Genomic DNA, 22600 nt, shown 5'->3' with positions numbered 1-22600 from the left:
TCCTCAGTTGGAAGGGACCCACAAGGATCATCAAGTCCAACTCCTGTACCTCCATAGGACAAGCCCAAAATTCACACCATGTGTCTGAGGGCATTATCTGCTTTCATGTATGGATAGTGTTGCTTTTGGCTCTTCTGAGCACCTTCCCTAGCATATAAATCACAATGGTCACAACTGAAAACACAATTTTTGTCAGGAAATGCCATGTTGCACAATATCCTCCATAAGAGGAGATACAGAGTTATGGAGAATAAATTCCATTTACTACTAATGCAATAGGAGGAGGTAAAAGAAAACTGGGCCTACAGCTGGCCCTGCTGTCTTCTGAAAAACTCTGAGAAGCTTCTGAAAAGCTCTGAGAACTTCTCGATCCCTCCTTTATCTCTCTTCCTTCAAAACCAAACCAGTTTGGGACAGATCTTTACTGGTATTAACTTAGATTAATTTGTTTGTCTTGTGAGATAGCTATGAAAATGCATTCTGCTGTGTATAAACCCTAGAAGCTCTACACATATCCCACAACAGTTAAAGTCTGTAGATGAACCTATTTATACTAGAGCTGTGATTTATTGAAATAATATTATGACGATAGTCCTGGATCAGCCTCTTGCAAAATAAAAGACATTACTAGGCAGGATGTAAAAGTTCAGAAAATCATTAGAATGAGTTTTGATTCTCCAGTTTTATTTTCCTGTGGCTTCTTATTATAATATATTCAGAAAGTATTCCTCTCATTGAAATTTACACCAGAGCTTTTTAAATGGTGTGAAATTTAGTTCATGGTTGATTCATGACATCAGTTCTACATGTTTGCGACATGACTTATGTTTCACAACAGCATATATATGAAAAACTGAAACCTAACAGTCACAGACATCAACTGACTTCTACTAAAACAGAAGACTTCAAATAACAGTTGTTAAGGAAATCCTTGAAATCCAGGCTGCTGCAACCTTGTAACCTTAGTAACCTCGACTCCTTCACACTAAAGTATAGGTAAAGATCTTGACTTCCCCTCACTTGACAGTCTGGATGAGAAAGGGGTACTCAAGTACTAAATAAGCTTCCTCAAATGGAGGAGACGTGAGTGATGATATTGGTGCAGAGTCTTGGGCAGCATCCCTGAAAAATCCAGGGGAACTAATTAGGAATTAGTCAACCAGTGTTAGTCAAAAGAGTATTAAAATACTAGAGGACAGTTTCTGTACCTCTGAATAATTTCTGATGTTAGGCTCTTCCATTGAGGACACTGTCACAAAATATTTTTAAAAATGTTTTGTTTAAGATTTTTTTCCCTTCTAAATTTTTCCCTTTCATTTTAAAGAAATAGGTAAAGCATTTTTACATCTAATGAAGCTGCAACTGATGAAGCACCATAAATGCATGGATTTCTGAAAGGCAATAAGTGATTTTGTTCTGTTCCTGTCGTATTCTCTAAACCACCATGCAAAATTTGTTTGTAAACAGAGAACAGGTACATTCCGAATACATGCAAAATTTCATATTCAAACTAACATTATTGAAATGTTCAGAATAAAAGTAATATTAAATCTTATATTACTATTCAAGAATTCAGAGTGATATTAACTTTACTTGCTCTGATAATTCCTCTAATGCACACCTATAATGGAATTTCCATTAATTACTCTGATTTTTGCTTATAACATCAGCCTTTGGCCAGCCTTGTGCATAAGAAGTGGGATCTATTTCACCTGACTTAAATTACTCACTGAGGAGACATTTACATTTAAGCCAGTGAAATCCCTAGGTAAGCTAGAATCCCTTCATGTCTACTGGACATAGCTAACCTAATTATTACAAATCCCCCTCTCCAGGAGGATCTACTCTGCCCAGGGGTTTCTCCTGTGTGTAAAGAGTGGAGGAGGGTTTTTTTGCCTTGTCTCTATGAAGTTCCTGAGCCAGTTACTGAGTCATGCTCTTTGAGTCCGAGCCACACCACATACCTTCTTTGTTTCCCCAGGTGGTAACAAACCCCCAAAAGTTTCCAGATTCTGCAGCATAAGGGCTATCGCAGCAGGAAGCTACATTAGAAAATGAAACCTATTCACTCCCTCACATACCTCATGGCCCCATCACCTATTTAGGAATAAGTGGGACAACCTCAGTACCTGCATGACCAGGTGAGGAGACGGGAGAGTCCTAGTGGCAATATGGAGAGGTGAGCAGAGGGACTGGTAGGGAAATTTGAGATAACCTTGTCAGATGGACTTTTGGGAGGGAATGAGGAAACTTCTCTTCAGAATAGTTCAGTGTCCAGATGCTTAGCATCCCACATTATCTAACGGTGACCCAGGGGCAGGCTTATGACAAGCTCTGGACAGACCTGAAATCTCTCTCAAGCAGCTGACAGTGATGTACGCTCTCTAGCATGCCCGTATGTCTTCCTGAAACCTCGGACATATTAATACCAACTGTGTCAAGAACAGCAGCACTCTTCTGAAAAGCTTTATATCAAAGGCTGATCCTGCTGTAACCACAAATCGATTGGCTGCCATGGTGATGTGCTGCTGTTAGAAAGAGTGTTTCTAGGAACGACATCAGAGAAAACACAAGCTTTGATTATTTGACATAAACCAGAAAAAGCAGTAATTTTTTGTACATAGGCAGGTGAGTGAGATTAACCTAGATCTACCTAAATTGCATTTGAATTTAAAGCTGCACCATTAAGGTCTTCAAATTTGAATGAAACATCCCTGTGAGTACCTACCTACTGTGTTGTGCCACCGATTGACTGCAAACAGCCTGCTGCAGGTGACAGTGACCACGGCAGGAATGGTCAGGTGGGGCAGCGTGTTGGCTGCCACGTGTGTGACAGGGGAATTTGATGGGAACTTCAGCACCATGATGACATCCTGCTGCATCTGATCTTTAAACATGAGAGGGCTCTGTGGAAGGAAACACTGTTGAGTAGAAAGGAGAAGAGAGCAGAAGAAAACAGAAGGGATAACACAATTAGTGAGGAGGTCTGAGGGAAAACAAGGTTAAAAAAGAGCAGGCAAGCATGTGCACATACAGGGAAAACAACGCTACCTGTGCATCTACACTAGTGATGGAGGAGAGCAAGACTAGAAGCTATTATGGGATCATTACATGAGGACAAGCAGATAATAGGTATGGTAAGGGTTATCATTACAGGGTGCAAAATGACCATTAGCATAAATTAATATACAGTTAAATGTAAAACAATACAGCAGTTAATATTCATACAATAGAGGTAGGAGGCAAATAAAAGATTTAATCAATTAATACATCATAAATATAAACGTTATAAATTTAAAAGGGAAGGACTCAAAAACTCTTAGATATTTAATCTTTCTTAATGATTTCTTTATATGATATGCAGCACATCCAAAAATAGACAATTTAATTCTATTTAAAGCATATACTTATTAGGGAGTATGTAAGTAATTATAAACCTGTGTGGTGATACTAGAAGTGACACAGTTTTTTGTACATGGACAATAATACAGTTATTAAGTATTGTTTTCAAGGTGCTTTTTTTTTAACCACTGTTACAACAGATAGAATTATTTCTAGGAGTTCAAATGATCCTTTGCAGTTATCAATTTAAATTATTATTAAAAATACATCTTAAGAATGTAAAATAAATATTATGTACCCTTGACATCTACACATTACTTAAAATAACACAGCTAACACTTCCAGATCAATTCCTGCTTTTGCAGTGTACAACTAGATGGAATGATTTCCTCGTGGATTGATAAAATTATTGTAATGACTGCATGTATTCCTCTCGATTTACAAAACCTAAAAGAAAATATCTATCTTGAAGCATTTCATCAAAGGCACTTAGGGGCACAGAGATCTGTCTCATTCAGTCTGGCTGTTTCATGTATTCTTTGCAGGAAGCACAAACAAGAAAGCATTAGGAATTAATTTTGGAGTTAAAATTGAAATTCAAAATATACATTGTGATTGTCTCAGTGGAACAGGCTGGAGGATTCTAGCATGATTTGAACTCCAATGCTTCATTTTTGTCAAGCAGGCATTGTTCATAAATCAGCCCTAACAATGCATGCTTTAAAAGAAAATAAAACATGTTCACTCTGAGAAAGGACTGCAGCTGTTCCCACTTCTTGCAGAAATAAGAATGTAAATATGTATTTAACAAGCATATATTTATGAAGGTAGGGTCTTTTAATACAAAATTAGACAGCAAAAGCCAGGACTACAGGAAGCTAAAACCATTCAAACCTCCACCTTGCTCTGCTAGAGCACCACGAGCTGCTGATGCCAGGAGAAAGTATGGCTGCATGGGCAGTGGAGGACATTAAAAGTGTTGCTTAATGGGTACTTTATGACCTACAAAAGATCCTCAGGTTCAAAGGGAATGCCTTCCCGGCCAGCAGTTATGTCTCACCAGGTGCATGGCAGAGCTCCGAGGTGGATGGGGCTCAATGAGCAACTGCGATGGCGTCTGTCCAAAGTTCTGTATCTGCGCCTCCATGGCCTGCGGGCAAGGGAGAGGGACTGTCAGGAGCAATATGCATCAAGGAGAGAGGTCAACACACTGTGTGACAACGCAGGCATATCCCAAGTCAGCCATGAAAAAAGTCCAGAAAATTCACCCAGTGCTCTCCTCCCAGGCTGCAGACTCATCCAAGTGTTAGTATTTTGTAGACAAGCTTTGCTTCTCCTTTCAAGCATGCTTCAGTTAACCAGCTAACCATTCTCATCCCCAGTAACTGGCATTACATGTGAAAATGTTAACCTGTGAGGACATGCAGCTCAGGTCTTGAGAGAGCTTTTTTTTCACTAAAACGAACATATATACCTTAATAAAGTCCTTTGTAAGGAGGAAAGTATGAGGATCTCTAATAAAATAAGCCTCTGGAATCTTAAACAAGGGGAAAGAAAAGCAAACTGAGAAACAAAATTCATGTATAAAATAGAATAAAAACAAAATAACTACTATTTCAACAACAGCTTTAGTAGGTTAAAACAAACAAAAAAAAAGCCAGAAACAAACCTTGCCAGGAACATTCAGACCAATGTAAAAATATTTGCAAGTTGCATATATTCACTGAGTATTTATTTCACCATTAATTTGATTGCATTTTTGTCATGGACGTCCAACTCAAATGCTTCCACTACTAAAGCAGTTCATTCAAATAAAAAATACATTTAAGAGATACTCTTAAAAAAATTGGCAAAAGATTGCTGCCTGCAAAAGCAATACTGTTAAACAATAGTTCTTATTTTTCAGATAGGCAGGTACTGTTGTATTTGACCTTGTGAGATGGAGAATAAAGCATTTACAGAAAACCAAACTGGCAGATTTTGAAATGCACTGTGCATTATGTACCTATATATATACTGTACCCTGCACTACTGACCCTTAATATTTTTCTTGTGAGCTTTATGAATTTTTCATTTGCTACCACACAAGAAACATGAAAAAACACCAGAAACATGACTATCTTGGTAAATTATGTTATTTCTTTCACCCATGAAATGGTAAGAAGCACAATAAATACTTCATGATACAGAAGAATACAGAAGAATCCTTTTAATCTACATATTTTGTAATTCCTACAAGTCAATCTGTGCTTTCCTCTGCTTCACAGCATAGATGCAAGAACAGATAGCGGAGGGAGATTTCCTAACAGGTCACTATTGTCTACCACTCCTGATGCTCTGGATTGACAGGTATATAATGGAATACCACAAACAAACATTTGCTGAAAAAGAAACTTAATGCAAAGTCCAGTCAAGCAGCTGAAATACTTTCAATAGATTGTAGCCTGAGTGCATTGGATGCTGTAATTATCCTGCTACAGGTGATTTCTTGCTTGTTGACTAATTCAGAGTAGACTTAGGTCTCCAAGGCACAGATTGTTTCTTGGAAACTGGTGAGCCGCTCGAGTTTTATTAACATTATTTAATGATATATTAATTTAAAATCATAGAGTAATTTCACACAAAACCAATGCACCTGTGTAGGCATATGCATGTACATCTCCACATATCTATACAGCAGCTCTGTATATGTACCATACAAATAGTATCTTTTTACATGCTGTGTAGATACCTTTACTCATGCCAACACATTTTATATAGGAATATAAAATTCACTTCAAGCCAAATCAAAGGTAGTATTTTCTATTACATTCAGTCCTCCAAAACTGATTTGACTTGTGGGGAGAAGGGAATTATACTTGTTTGTGAATTTCATTTTGAAAATAATCAAGACTAACACCAACAATATCAGGGACTTCGTGATTTGTCAATAATATTTAGAGAAAAGTAATTTCTATTTTTCTTTTTTTTCAAGTAATTATTAAGGTTAATTTATTTTTAATTTTTGAAAGAACTCTGTGTCAAAATAAGAGTGTGAATTGTATTTGGCAGAAATAATGAACAAAACCAGATCTTCCTCTCCCACCCTTTGCAGTGATCCCTTAAATGTACTTCTGTTCTCTTGCAGGCAAGAGAATTCACTAAAATGAATTATTAATTTTTTTTTCAGTGCAGCCCAATTTTAATTTACACATTTACTTTCATGTTGACTAGTCTTGGCAAATTTAGATTGCTCGACTGTAAATTCTACACACATAAACTTTGTGGACTTTGCCTCCCAGTTCAGGTAGATTTATGGAAGTAGCAGGAGAAGAGAAAGAGAAGCAGAATACAATAATAAACCAGCATAAATTTTTTAGATTAGGAGGAACAGATACTTAAAACATAACTGTCAAAAGCAACTGTTATTTTACAGCTGAAGATGTCCTGGTAAATACTCACTTATATACTTTACGTGCCCATAATTTTAAAACATTTAAGTTAATGCCAAGTCCGTCTGTAACCAGAACAAATACAGAATCAAGACCTTTATATTCAGGGAATATTAAATATTTTTGCTGGCTCGCACTTACAAAGACAACTGCCTCTCCCCCACCATGTGATTAGTAATGTTACCCCTTTCTTTCAAAAGTATCATTTGTAAAACTGACAGCTCTTGGAAGTGTTGAAGAAACTGGATAGTGTTTCTTTAAAAATACCCATAATATTCAACTCCTGCACCAAGACTATAGTCTGCACAACACCACATCTGTGCACAGCTACAACTGGTATTCCTCTCTAGAACTCACAACACTTAAAAAGGACAGAAAAACCTTGTCAAAACTAACACAGAAGATAAACATAAGCATACAGAGATAAAGTGCCTGGCCCAAGGGTATTTCTAATGCTGCCTCCTATCAGATCACTTGACACAAAATGAAAAGCAGGTACAGAACAGATCTGTGAATAACAATGTAATACATTGATTTGTTTACAACAGAACTCTGGCTGTATCTGAAAATAATCTGAAAACTCAAAGTGTATGCTACAGTTTTTCTTAAACTTTAAATCTTCGAACTTTAGATTTATTTAATAGTCTTAAACATTTCATTCTAATTAATCAATTCATTTTCTCCCCTTAGAATAATGTGTGCAAATTGCTACACCACTGCCTGAAACATGCATTCCAGTAAATTTAATGAGTATTTTAATAAAATAAAGTTTATTCTCATTTCACCTTCAAATGCCCTTAATGTAGAACCAACATAAGCTTGGAATTCAGTGGCTGCCAGATTTAACACCTTTGGAACCTCAAAATGGCAACTATATTAGTTTTCATTTTCTTAATAAGGTGTTGGAAAATGCTATTTCGTGAGCTGATTTAAGATTCCCTACTGTTTTTAATACACATAAAATGAGACTTTTACTGCAGACAGTTCAGGGAATATCTGTTAGGATATGATCACGCATTGCAGAAAGGTAAAATGGGTCTCAGCCTATTACTTGATAAACAAGGAAAGAAAAAATATCTACAATCTTGCTGGCAATTCAAAGTTTAAAATGAGTTGTTCTCACACATCCTAATTTATGTAAACAAGCAAAACACAACTTAGTAGCACTTCATATTCGCCATTTAGCAACAATATAGGGAGGTTTATTCTATGTTTACGTACATTTTGGTCAAGAACTCAATATATCAAATAATTCAGTCTTATAAATGATACTAATCATAGATACAATGAAGAATATCCTCAATGTATGTTGCTCAAAGACAATAGATAATTTGGTTCCAATGTCTGTGCTGAAAGGCAGAGTGTACATTCCCAAGGATATTGGGATGCTCCTCTGCAACCTTGGGGATCAGTCCCTAGTGTCAGCTCCCTGTGGAATGCTTTGCTCATTATGTAGTCTACTGAAGTATTTGGGTTTTATTTCTTAATTCTGGTTGAAAGCAACACAAATCTGCCTTTAAAAAATTCAAGCAATCTGTTTCTTTAGGTGTAAGAACTATTTTTAGTGGTCAAAGGCAATGCCTTCAGCAGTAAGCAGTGCAACTCAACAGAAGCACAGCTGCAAAGCAACAGAGTTGGTCTTAGAACAGAATAGGATGTGTTTTTTTCAGTTGGAAAGGACTTACAATGATAATCTAGTTCAACAGCCTGCCTGCTGAGCAAAAGTTAAAACGTATTATTAAATGCATTGTCCAAATGCCTCTTAAACACTGAGAGGCTCAGAATATCGACCACGTCTCTAGGAAGCCTGTTCCAGTGTTTGACCACCCTTCCTAATTGCTTCCTAATGTCCAGTCTAAACCTCTCCTGATGCAGCTTTGAACAATTCCCACGTGTCCTGTCACCGGATACGAGGGAGAAGAGATCAGCACCACCTTCCTCTTGAGGACCTCATGCTGAAACCGTGCTCGCTGCTGAGTTTTCCCACCAGGCTCTCTCCAGTGTGGGCTGTAGACTTCCATCAGCTCAGCTCTTCTCGCTGCACCCCTAGAGCACACTGTTTTGGTGGCTTAGAAACCAGTTCAGACATTTCAAAACTGTGCTGTAGTGTGAATGACAGCATGGCAAATAGGCATGATCTGCAGATTCATTTCAGAAGCACCGTTCTAATCTAAATGAAAATGCTACAATTGACCTATCTGAAATTCCACAAAAGTGAAGGGTTTTATTTGTTCTTTGTAATACTTTTGCAAAAAGGCTAAGCCATGAAGCAGTTTATTTTTAACATACTTTTTTCTCTAAAGAATTTTTTTTTAGAAATGCAGGCAAAATCACCAAGGAAGATATTAATGGTCCATCTCATTTTTAAACTCCCCTTTTTTGAGAGAGATGCCTGGTGAGTACATAACACAAGAAACAGAAAAACATGAGCACTTTTACTTTGAATCCTGGAGGGAAGAAATTCCTAAAAACAGATGGCACTGCAGATAGTGAGACAATGTTTTTATTCTTACGTGAAGTGGCCTTGTTTTGTTCATCTTCACTGCTTGCTACCATGATCAGTTAAACTTTCTAAAATATATATTATCTGAGTTTCTTTATGTTTTTATTGCTTTTTAATATATTCAGTCTTTTAATTCCCATAATCCAGGTGTGTTTTGCTCCTCTTGTGTACCATATTCAGGATTTTCTACAATCCATATTCCCCTGCCCAATGAATTAAAAACTCCGTAGGCAACTGAGCAATACACACCACTGCAATAGTCATGTTACTCTGCCTTTCCTGAAAGTTTGTTGCATTTTTGAACCCAAGTGAACAGAGGAATCCTCTATGTGCTCTTCCACTCATGCAGCCAGCACCCTCCACAGCCCCTAAGCACCTAAGCCCCTAAGCACCATTTTTTTCAGAAGAAAGATGATTGACAGCCCCTTGGTGGGTAGCATAAGCAGCTTGAAAATGTTACTGTTTTGTATGAGAGGTGTGAGATACTGCTCTTTTATTTGCATCTACAGTTGTTAAACAGCATCAATATCTTCAGGACTTTTGATAAGCTAGGTTAAAAGTATTGATTTCCACTTTAATGTTGTATGTTTGGAGGAAATAAGTGGTGTAGTTTAAACACAAGCAATGACTCAACTAAACTGATGTCTTTGATACAGCTAGTTATTTAATCAGGATACTCAAGGGACTGGAAGATGGGCATAGAAATGGATTTTCTCCACAGGTCTCTACTTTATTAATTTAACAATGGAGAAGGGGCAACCTTAAGCTCTTTCCTCTCACAGGAGGTATCTTGTTGGATCCAGTGTGCAATTGAATGGCTCCCCAGCAGAAGAGCAGCAACTCAGAGCTGATTTTCAGTCTCCTCCTGAGTCAGTCCACCCTTGAACTTCTTCCTCATTCCTTTGTGAAAGCAAATAGTACTAGGAAAGGAATGAGAATGTGAAAGGTAAGATCTCTCATTCTCTCTACAAGCATGAGTCACATTGGTGACCTTATTTGTCTCAGGGAGCACCACCTTTTACCTTTCACATTTACCTCATTAAGCTACTAATTGTGATAGTTCTTCCCTGTTTCACCTTTATAGCTTTCCCATTCAGCCCCCTGGTAGTCCAATATGCCTCTCAAGACACAAAAGTATTTAAACGCTCTGCCAGCTTAGGCAGGCATTTGGTTAATACACTGCAAATTGGAAATAAAATCAATACATCTCAAAACAGAAAGAGAGAAGGTAAAGCAAAAATACCATAAAGATGGATATCCTGCAGCCAGGGCAGGGTTTAGCTGAGAGTGTCCCTCACTCCTTCAAGCACACCCTCACGTGTGAGGTTCCCGTGTGCCTGAGCACAAATCTTTCCTTTTCCTCTCTAGCAGCCCACCCCCTGAAAATCACAGAAAACTTCCTTACAGTGGAAAGAGCTGTTGTCAAGGAGTGAAATGCTCTCCTCCCTTCCCAACTATACCGAAAAAACAAAACAAAACCAACAATAACAACAACAAAACCAAACAAAAAAACCCCACACAACAATTTTCTATAGCTTTTCTCATTCTTATATCTTTCCAAGTCTTCCTGGAACAAAGGAGTTTACCATTGATATAATGAAATTCTCTCATTAAATTACGCTAAAAACTATAGCAATCTCTATTAAGCTCTAAAGCAAATAGTTTTAACTCCCAATTACTCTGACGAGGTCTATATTATTATAGGAGCTCCCCAGGCCACACTGCTCAGTTCATTATTTTTATAGTTGCGATAATTTTAAAAACTATGGGTTTTGCTCCCAGCCCATGGCAACTTCACTGCCTTTTCTTCCCTGCTGTTTGCCTGTGTACAAGGCAGACAGGGAACATCCCAATGCTGTCCAAAACTCTGAACATGGGGTGGAACAGAAGGAAGTCATACATTTATTCATAGTTTTGTTTACAATTACATTTGACTTTTTTTAAAATTTTCAGAATAGAATAGAATAGAATAGAATAGAATAGAATAGAATAGAATAGAATAGAATAGAAAAGAATATTTCAGTTGGAAGAGATCTACAATAATAATTCAGTCCAACTGCCTGACCAACTTGGGGCTGACCAAAAGTTAAAGCTTGTTGTTAAGGGCATTGTCCAAACACCTCTTAAACCCTGACAGGCTTGGGGCATCGATCACCTCTCTAGGAAGCCTGTTCCAGTGTTTGAGCACCCTCTTGGTAAAGAAATGTTTCCTAATGTCCAGTGAAATCCTCCCCTGGTGCAGCTTTGAACATCCTGTCACTGGATCCCAGGGAGAAGAGCTCAGCACCTCCATCTCCACTTCCCCTCCTCAGGAAGCTGTAGAGAGCAATGAGGTTGCTCCTCATGTAAAGAACATTTTATTATTCTCATTTCATGCCATTATTTTCTTCAGTTGAACTGGTTTTTTTCTTATGTTCATGTTTGTAATAATTCATGTCCCATACAGATTGGTAACATTTACTAAAACTTTTTTGTGTTCCTTGATGTCATGCCAAATGAAATCATGACTCTGTCATCATTCTCCCAAATCTGTATTAAGTTTATAAAAGAAAAGATTGCTTTCTTTGATCATTAAGTAACTGAGTACAACACGTTAGAAAAGATTTTGCCGCTAAGTTACTTTTGTGAGAGATACATAAGCATGATACAATAATTCATTAAATATGTAACAGTATGCCATAAACGGTTAAGGTTTTGAAACCTGGGCAATCAGAATTTTTTATTTTTAAATGACTGATAACTGCCTTCAAGTAGTTTTCTAATTGTTATCTAATGGGCAAACTCTGAAATAAGGATTTATCTTTTCTGAAGACATCCCCCTATTTATTTTAAAACAAGAATTTTTGTTGTTGTTTTTGGATGATAAATATTAAAGATAACTGAAATAATTTCTCATCACCTAAACTTTACCTATATAAGGAAACACTTCCATATCCTCTTTTTTTTTTTTTTTTTTTTTCTATTCAGACACCAACTTTTATGGTTACATTCAAAAGGTTACATGGACAAAACCTCTATGTAATTTGTTGTGTGAGAGGCCAGCCTAGATGATCTTTCCTGTCTGGTGTTTTGGTCTATGGAATAAGCTTCTTTTTGACATCCTGATTCTACAGTGCAAATTACTAAAATGCTCACCTGCAACACAGAATTTCCCTGTTGATACTTCTCTTTTGTATTACTACTTTATGTGATGGTAATCAAAACATCACAACATGTAGAATTGCAGATATCTCCTAGCTAATGTTTGCAAACCAAACCAAGCCAAGCCAAGCCAAGCCAAGCCAAGCCAAGCCAAACCAAACCAAACCAAACCAAACCAAACCAAACCAAACTAACCAAACAAACCAGTTCCATTGCCTCAATGTGCCTCCTGTTGTATAAATCCTGTTACTAAGAGAGAACTTTCACTGTTAGGACTTAGCAATATCTTTCTCAGAACATTTTCTATTCTGGCCAGACTCTTCTTTCTGAGTTTGTGTTACCAGTTTCAAATTCCAAGAAATTCAAGTCCTTGTTATTATCAAAACTCCTCTTGAAGCAATCCTTGCCTGCATCTTTCTGGTTTTGTTTCTCTATTTGTCTGTTTAGTTTTGTTTTGGGTTTTGTTTGTTTGTTTTAATCTACCATTGCAGTCCTAGGTTTGTCATACCTTTTAATTCTTGACACTCCTACTAAGGAGTTGTTTCTTTTAAGCCAAGAATTTCCTTTCCTGTCCCTTATGTCATCCTTTAACTCATTTATTTTTCTCTTTTGCATATGAAATACAAGCCAGGATGCTGAAATCTTAATTTATGTTTTTAGATCTTTGGGATGGATTTTTTTTTGGAGCAGAGCAAACTTATGACACAAACATTATTTTCTGAAAAGGCTCTTAGGACTCCATGTTCATTATTGAAAAGAAGGAAAAGTTATTTCAAGGCTTTTCTGAAGCAGAGAGAATTTTGTTACATTTTCTTGAGTAAGAAATAAAAAATTGTCTGAATTTTTAAATGTAGTTTCTCTTCTGACTGGAACCACTACAGATTTTCAAAGTCAGCAAAAGAGGAAGTGAAGGAATAAAAAAATTATATGAAAACTGTCATTAGCATCCCTTAGTTGGCAGTCACTAAAATTTACAGGCATTTAAAAAAAAAAACACTGCTGCGGTCTGGGGTGTAACAATTGTTTCCACATGTGAAAAGCAGTGAGTAACAGCCAGAAAGCCTGAAGTTCCAGTTGTGCTAGGCTAAAAATTGCCAGTAGTATTCTTCAAAACACCATCAACTGCATTTAGTAAACCTCCTAATTTTTACAAGTCAAAAGCACTTCAATTCTTTTTTGTTTAGCAATGCCTAACTAAATTATATTATGCAATATCTCAATGAACTCACTAATGAAAAAAGAAGTCCCAAAGGTCAACACTTAAAAATTACACAAAGCTCTGGCAAAGCTGCAAACATCATTCCTCTGCTTTAACAACCATACCAGGAGCTCCCTGTTCCTATAGTAATTTCTTCACTTCTTCTATAAGGCTACCAAGGAACACTTTCCTAACCTTTTCCCTTCCTCCTTCTCTGCGTCAAGGTCTCCAAATGTCCTTTCTGTCCTTTTCCCCTCTTTGTTGTTCACCTGTCTTCTCAAACTCCCATTGCACCTTGACTTTTCTTTCCCTCCCTCAAGAAGACAGGAGTTGTGTAAATGCCCATCTTCCTACACAATTCCACTTTCCCTCCTTCGTTCCTCATTTTTAATTCTTCTCTTCAGACATGCTCACCCTGACCTGTTCATTTAAACACTACAGCACACGTGGGGCTTTATTCTGGGCAAAAAAATGAAGGTAATTTCAGCTTTCCTATTATTTAAAAATATTTTTTAAAAAAATTCAAATTCACACATCACTGATCCATCACCATTTATACTGAACAGATTGTTGAGCTGAAAGCAGAAGCTAGTTATTCTGTGGCAATGAGAACAGTGGCATTGTTATACCTTTATATTCCTACAACAAAAAAGCTCCAGATATTTTCCAGGAACAGAAATGCTACAAAACAGAGGAGATACTTGTGAAAAATATCGTTACTTTTCCTCTCCACGAAGGCAGAAGAAAGAAGAAACTTCCACTGTTCATGAAGATCTCCTGGGGAAAGAGACACAGAGCAATCTCTAGTCTAGACAAAACAGCAAAGCTGAGCACCTCTCTTTCCACAGCCCAGTCTGGAAAGCAGAAGTGGTCAACCTGAACTCCACTCACAGCTCTCAACAGGCCACTGCATCAAGTGGATAAAAGCAGTGGTATTTTTGAGGAAACTTGGGGAATTAATATTTCTGAAGGAACCTTGACTTTCAAGCTGAGTGACCAAACAGCTCATGTTTTCTGGTAGGCAGGAAAGATCACAGAAGAAGAAAGAGCCTGGCTTTTCTGGTACCTGCACTGCTATTGGAATAAAAGGAAAAACTAACCAGGATGAGAATAAAATACGAGTACCACAGACTTGTTAAGTGCTTTGGGGTGGAGACAAGGAAGCAGCATTGGACTACGTTCTATGGAGTTCGGGGAGGCAGATATCACCTGAATAGTGCACTGCCTCTTACATATAGCAAAATTTTACTCCGTTCCTTAAGAAGGGAGGATGTGTTGGGGACCTTATCAGGTTTAATACCATTTATTAGTTCCCCTTGCCTTTTGTTTTGTTTAAGACACCATATATGCTTTTAATTGTCATTTTTTGGAGCACAGAAGCCTTTAAGCATAGTCAACCTATCCATAAAAATGCAACAGTAATATCAGCAGGAGGCTTCATTGAAACTTTGAAACTTCATCGACTCTTTTCTAATTATTTTTTTTCTTCATGACTAAGAGCCTTAAGAGTGTTTGCTTACAGCTGGTTTAACTGTGCTTTTTATTTTAAAAGCTAACTTGCAAGCCTTAAAAGTTCACAGTTAAGCTTTTAAAAATCAACAGTAAATGTATGTAAAGTTTCTGCATGACAAATTTATTTCAGGAGGGAATGATTTTGTAAAGAACAAAAATTCTTAAATTTTCCCACCTCTTTCATTATTTTTAGTCCATCAACCGAATTTATCCTTTTTTTAAAATAAAAAAATTCTCAGTTCTGTCCTCAATACTGTCCTCTTTCTATCTTAGGAAATGCTCATACATTTGCATTGTATTCTGTAAAACTACCACACATTTAGACATTTTGTGACAAAATTGGCAATATAAGAAATAAAAAAGGGAATGTGAATATTTAGGACAGTATGTAATTGCTGTGACTTGATGTAAATTACATGCAACTGAGTTTGTTTGTAGGAAGCATAGTAAACTATGACTCTGGATAGAAATGTACACGTGATAGGTGCTCAGGACATCTACTGACCACATTTTTTTCAACCTGTTGACTTTTGCCTATGGAGAGCTCCAAAGAGCTAAACTGACTGTCTTGAAAAATTTCTACCCATAATGTAGCAATTTTAAAAAATAATTTCTATATTAGACATTAATTTGTCAAAAAAAAAAAAAAGATAATCCTGATTTAAAACAAAAAATATGCAATGACTCATTCAATCGAAGTTAATGTCACCATAAGAGGCACATTCTCATGCAATTACTGATGAAGAAGTTGCGTTCATGTTGTGCTTACATCAATCACCATAACAGAAAAGAGTAGAATAAAAATTACAGATGAGAAATACATACCCCCTTACCATGCATTTTTACAGTTTTTGCCCATTCTAGTTTGAAATGATCCATTTAATGAGGCTTCTACAATTCCTCTTATGAGATTTGTACAGTCAAATTACAGTCTATAGACCTTAGGAAACTTCTTCTGTCATTAAGCCTGAACTTTTCTGTCTGAATTTGATCCTGTAAGTGGTAGTTAATTTTGCATCAGATCAAGTAATATCCTTATCTCAGTTAGCATGAGCAACTCTCCACATTCCTGCCTTTCTGCTACACGTCCCCTTTCACTCCATTATTTTCTATCAGGCTCTTGAAATTCTGTTCATAGATCAGTCTTCTCTGTCCTCTCATCACTTGTATGCTCTTCTCTGAACTTTCTGAAATCTTTCTGGTAAACCAGCATAGAGAATAACACACCACACTCACAAGGATGTTCAGCCAAAACATGAGAGAAACAGGGTTGACTAGTGACTGTTCATATGCCATGGCAATTTGGCCAGTAGCTGACAAGAATTCCGATGATCATAAGCAGGTAGCCTTTTAGACTACTGGGACAGTGACATCTTTTGATGTAGAAGTAAATAAATTAAAGTATAGGATCAAGTCTAGAGACCTGTGGAAAAGAAACTTTAGTGGAAAATAAACTTTATTAATAGCTAAACTAATGAGTAATCTTTACTGCTGGAGGGATAACTTACCCATGTTTCAGAAAGCCATTACACAGAACATACACATCATATTTATTTCTACTTATTTTACAATTAAGAACATCCCCTATAGGAAAACACAAAAGAAAATGGGCAGAAGAGGGAAGCAAAGAACAGAACAGGCCTCCTGAAAGCTTGTAGTAATAAAAGAGGAAAGGGTACTTAATCATTAAAGAATGCATTTTAGCTGTGACTTCTTTTTCTTCTGGTTTATTATTGAAATAAAACATGAACACTGAAGACAATTTTTAATGCTTGAAATGTGGAACAGGCTCACTAAACCAAAGTATCTACTATGCGTATTTTGTTCTTGTTTTATAACTATATATTAAACAAATTTAAAAGTGTGAGTTCTGTTCTATTTATGCTTTGTCAACAAAAAAACAGCAAAACTCACGAGTAAAATCTTTCATTGTTAACGAAACAAAAAGCATTAAGAATGTGGTAATATTGCATTAGTGGGTTTCTTTTTGTAAGTGAATGGAAACTAAATGTTGGCTTATCTCTTTGCTCTCAGCTTCATCTTTCTATCACAAGTCCTCTGCCTTGTTCCCATCCTAAGAAGGTGCTCTGAGATTTGCAAAGCACATACTCTTTATTACAAACTGTGGTTATGATGAGGCTCCAACCATCTGCCAGCCTCCAATTTCTCCACCGCAGGACAGAAGAACTATCTCAGAGAACTGGAAAACCTTCAAAACAAAAATCTGAAAAGGTACTGACAGGGAAGTAGGTAAAACCTACATACCGAAAGGTGTCACATGTAGTATTCATGAAGCTTCAGTGCATATTAGAATTTCAGGCTTGGAAACAGGTTATACTGTTACATTTAAAATAAATGTTCTCAGTTATTTTCAGGCTTTAGCTTCTAAAGAAATAATTCTGTTTGGATTATTTCCCAGAACGCATTCTTCAAAACTTCACTTTGTTCTTGACATAAATTGAAAACAATAATATAGATATACTGTACACAGGCTTCAAAATGGCATTAAAGAGGCACATTATCAATATGTTTAAAACATTTAGAAAGCTCAGCTTTGCATCTTTCTAAGTGAATGACTAGATACTTACACTGAGTAATATCTGTTCCAATAAACTGCTGTGTGTGAAATGTTTTGAATAATAGTTAATTTATGCTGAGGTAATGACAGCGTAATATAACTGAAATCTGTGCTAATAGGAGAAAAGAATCCCCTTCCAGCTATTTCTGTTACAATCAGCTGCAGTAATTTTCACCCCATCTCTCTGTCTCTCTCACATAAAATATTACTTCAAGTGTATGTTAAAATGCTTGTTGCTAATTTTAAAAATCAATAATTGGTACCTGTCATCCATATGGAGAAAAACAAAATAACCTGGCAATAAAGAAGAATTTTTCATGTACAAGACCTATATTTTATATATTTCTGCAATAAAAGAGAGCAATTGTGGTTAATGATGTTCTTTTTATATAGACAAAACATTAAACTCAGTTCGCCTAGGACTCTAGGATTTAATACACAAAAATGTGTATTAAATTTCTAACCTAGATGGGAACTGGCCAAACAATTTATTCTAAATAACACTCAGAGTAGATTGAGACATTTTCCAGGGTATAAGTTATTCACAAACTCACCCTAGTATTCCTTTGATGAATGAATTATCTGGAATATTTATCAAATAGGTTGGTTGAAGTCTCATCAGTTGAACAAGTTATCAGCAGTTCTTCTGTTTGAATGCTCGGTGGATGGTTAGTGATGTACTTTGAGTGGCAGTGCTAAGCTCTGTCTGGATGAATTATAAACAACTCCCAGAACTTCCAGTATGCCATTTTGGACCCAGACCCATCTAAACATCACAACCTGTTTTATTTCCAGAAACTGCGTATTTTCTTGACTAGGAAAAGATTCTGAATACCCATAAATATAAGACAGCATGATCCAGGAATGGTCACGGACTCAGATCAGCATAGATTCACTAAAATACTGACTACCTGATCATCTCTAATATATTAATTAACTGGAGATATCATGGTCAATCATAAATCTAACTGCAGATAACTGTTTTAAGCAATGGTAAAAAGGATGTTTTTAATTTGGAATCCTACAGATCAGATTATGATTTCTGACTCCTTGTCATAAACAGCTTCTGAAAGCTCTTTTTCCTGAACAAGACGCAAGTAAAAGAGCACATATTAATTTCAAAATAAAAGCCTATGCATTGAACAATTACTGTATAGTAAACGACCTCTTGCAATTTACACTAATTCCTTATCAAATATTCTGATTAAAGGTGTCTTATCTTGTATTCCGTGTCTTCTGCAGGAATCTTTACCTACAGAAGTAAATACCTTACCCTCAAAAAAAATCCCCGTTTTCCTTCTTGATCTACAGAGACCTAACAAAACAAAGTGACAGTAAGTGAAGACTTTTCCTTTCCCATTTACAGAAGATGAGACTGAGCTCTGAAACTTACTAGAAAGACATAAAAATGATTATAGCCACACACACGCACAAAGCAAAATGTAAACATCCAGTTAGTTTCTGTTGATAATCTCTTCACGCATACAGAACAGACTTACAGGCAAACAAAATTAAAAAATAATCAAGGTGTTTTTCCAAAAAACTGAGCATAAATTTGGTGGGTGTGGGGAGAAGAAAGAAGGAAGAACAAAAGAGAAACAAACAAACAAACAAACAAACCAAAATAAAACCACCAAACCAAGCCAAACCAAAACACCTGTTTTGTATGTCTGGGAAACACAGTATTCAGGAGCAAAGGAGACGTAGACTTCTTGACAAAAATCAACAGGATTCAAGCAGACATTTCTCAGAGAACAGAGCCCTTAGCATATAAGAAAATAATTTCCACTTTGTTGATGCCTTTTACTCGAATTACTGTTCTTGCTATACAGATTCCTTCAATGAGCTTTGAAAGACGTGGATATTGACACTACTTGCCACTTTCTCCTTATTTCACCACTACCCATATTCATGCACAAGCAGGACTGCTCCTAGAAAGGAAGCAAAGACCATCCCTTGTATGGAGGCAATTAAGCACAACTGAACATGTAAGTGGCCGGTGCTGTGGGTACAATTCAATCAAGCAGGTCCACAGGGGTGGTTTTGATATTCTTGTCACATCAAAGAAACAGCGCCCAGAAGAAAAAGATCTAACAAGTTAAAAATGAAATCAGAATAAATAAGAATAAATCCAAGTGAAAGCAAGAATAAGCACATGGATACAAGGGCTGGCGTTTCCTTGAAAGCATTATATAGTGCTATTAGAACAGCGTGTTAATTTTTTCCTCATAAATTTGCCAGGTTCAGCCACCAGGGACAGGCCAGCATTCCAGCTCCCTTTGTTAAAGATATATCTATCTTGCTGAGTCTTGACAGCCTGATCATGTCAGCCCTCTGTAGTAGCAAAGAGTGTTTCAGCAAGGAGGGGGGAAAAGCAAAGGAGGAAAAAAAAAAAGAAGTGAAAACTGATGTGATCTACTCTGCTTCCTGTGGGCATATTTCACTATAGCAGATCCAGAGGGATGCTTTGTTGTTCCTGTCAGATCAAAGAAAGAGATAACAGAAGAAAATATAAGAGGAAAAATAAAACCCAGAAATAAGGGTAACTGAAAAGCACTGCAAGACTACCGCTTCATTACGACTTTTCACATTATTTAAATATGCTAAATATCAAGTCACCACCAAAGAAATAAATATTGCATAGGCCATATGCTCTGCTAGCTGCCAGCAAAACTGTCCTACTAGGATTAGTTTATGGGCTCAGCAACCACCTGTCAAACACTAGCAATTTTAATCATTTTTCAATTTGCTGTGTGAGTTGCGAGGGTGCTCAGGTATTTTGACAGGTGGCTGCTCAGAACAAATATCTGAGCCAAGTAGCTTCACACTGCCTTGCTTTCCTGTTCAGAATTCCTGTTGACTGAGGGGACAGAGCATTTGGTGAAGATGTGGCAGTCACAGGAAAGTCATTGTACTGCACTGCAAGCTGTATTTGCAGCTCACATCCAACACGAGGGTGACAAAAAGTTAGCAAAAAGAACATTTGTAATCACAAGCAAGCTGAATGTCTAAAAAAGAAAAAGAGTTCTGACTATCATTTTAAACAAACAGAAAACCTGAAATATTCCTTTCCTGAGAGGCTATGGACAAGATGTGCTTTCTGTGCTACATGTGATTAATCTATTATGCACTAACTGAACATGCCCACTTAATTATTTTGTGGTTAATCTACAAGGTAGTACTGAAAATAATTTTCTAATGACCAGTATAACTGTGCTGTTCCCTTTCAGCCACAACAGTTTGTGTAAAAGAGAAACATTTCCTAACTTGAAAAAAACACAATTCTACTGATTTTTGAGAGTCTAGATTTCCAGGTGTTTAGGAAAATGAGATTCCTAAAATCCGTAGACATCCTGGCAGAAACAAAGGGAGAAACTAGGTTTATCTAAAGAGGTGAACCAATAACATCGAAGCACCATAAATAAACTACATTTCCAATAATATTCTGTATACATTAGCATTCTCAGCATCAGCCCTCTAAAGTCAGCCAAATCTGTCCAAAGGAAAGGATTTAGATTATGATGTAAACTAACAGTAAAGACAGTTCCAAATAACATCTAATGTCCAATATAACTACTGTTTACATATTAAAAAGAGATACAGGCTTTGTACGAGGGATGTTCTGTCATGTTTCTCCACAGGAGAAGACTGTCATGGTAAAGTTCATTATCAATTACTGCTTTACAAGTACAAGATGAGTTAAGCTGTCATAATTTTCTCAGCCAGAGATCCTGCGCTGTCAAAGAATGTCAATTTTTAATCTGACAAAAGGAAGAAAATTATCTGTTATTCTGACCTCTAATTTCTTGACATTTTAATGCTGTAATTGCTGTGGTTAGTGCTGCAACCATGATTTCACCTGTCAAGTAAGAATGAATCAATACCCTTAAGCTATTCTTTGAGTTTTAGCTTTCACCTCACTGCTTTTACTTTAAAAGGGGAAAAAATGACAAATAGAATACAAAAGACTGCGATTAAAAAAATTAAAATAGGAGCCTGAACAATGTTTATTTTGCTACACATTTTTTCTCCTCCTATTGTAATATGAAAACAATTTTGTGATGTGCAGCATAACAGAGACCATTAGAAGTGACAGAACTGGTGAATTTCCCAATTTCTAATCACAGAAGATCTAAAACACAAAATTCAATTTTACACATTCTGTGGAGCATTCAAGTCAGGACTTTCATTTTGCTCTCATTACTCATTAAGATACAGAGATTAAATATTTTCTGCGGAATCAGAAAATTGCAAAGTTATTTGAAAAATCAAAATCAGTATATTGAATCAAATCAGTATATGCTGCTCATCCAGACCTTAAGTTGCTAAAGAGTTATTAGAGGAGCAGACATATGTGATTTCATAGAGTTCAGTAATCTCAAATTTAATGCTAACCCAGTGTTCCAGTTACACCCATTGTGAATTTGCAAAATAGAAAATGAAAAAAGCAAGCCAGAGTCTTCTACTAGATAGGTTTAAACAGAACGAAAGCACACGGATGGCCACTTTTCCAGGGCCAAAACAGTAGAGAGTTCTTAGAGGGCTTCTCCACACATGTGAGAAAAATTTAAGGAATGGTAGGGGTGGGTTATCTCACCACTGAATGTATTTTTCCTCCAGCTAGAAGGCTACTGAAGTGAATCCTTTACCATTCTTCACAGAAAGGTAAGAACAACATTTTCCTCAGTGGCTGAGGTGCTCCGACAAAGGGTGGAAGTAAAAAGGCCAAGGTACAGCACGAACAGCTCAGAGAAATCTGCTTTTTAAAAATCTTGTCTTCCAACCAGTTGACATCTAAATGGGAGGCTTTTTTTGTTTGGTTGGTTTGGTATTGTTTTGATTTGGAGCCTTATTTCACTGGACAGGTTCAGTTGGGACTCAGCTCAATATGAAAT

At 36.7% G+C, this 22600-nt stretch overlaps 1 protein-coding gene across 13 annotated transcripts in view; it reads right to left on the bottom strand.

The window, feature by feature from the left end:
- Positions 1–22600, bottom strand: part of NBEA (neurobeachin) — a 490360-nt gene that overhangs the window by 22324 nt on the left and 445436 nt on the right. For 6 of the 13 annotated variants that reach the window (XM_065051668.1, XM_065051702.1, XM_065051683.1 and 3 more), the window contains 3 exons: positions 4817–4879; positions 4403–4492; positions 2729–2921 (listed from right to left, as the gene is read on the bottom strand). In XM_065051668.1, the coding sequence (XP_064907740.1) occupies positions 2729–2921; positions 4403–4492; positions 4817–4879 (346 nt within the window). The remainder of the gene's footprint in view (positions 1–2728; positions 2922–4402; positions 4493–4816; positions 4880–22600) is intronic. The other 7 variants (XM_065051716.1, XM_065051731.1, XM_065051753.1 and 4 more) reach the window with 3 other exon arrangements.

The sequence above is a fragment of the Columba livia genome, chromosome 1 (genome assembly GCF_036013475.1).
Source record: "Columba livia isolate bColLiv1 breed racing homer chromosome 1, bColLiv1.pat.W.v2, whole genome shotgun sequence".
In the NCBI taxonomy this organism is placed as follows: Eukaryota; Metazoa; Chordata; class Aves; order Columbiformes; family Columbidae; genus Columba; species Columba livia.
This window is presented reverse-complemented; position numbering and strand designations above follow the sequence as displayed.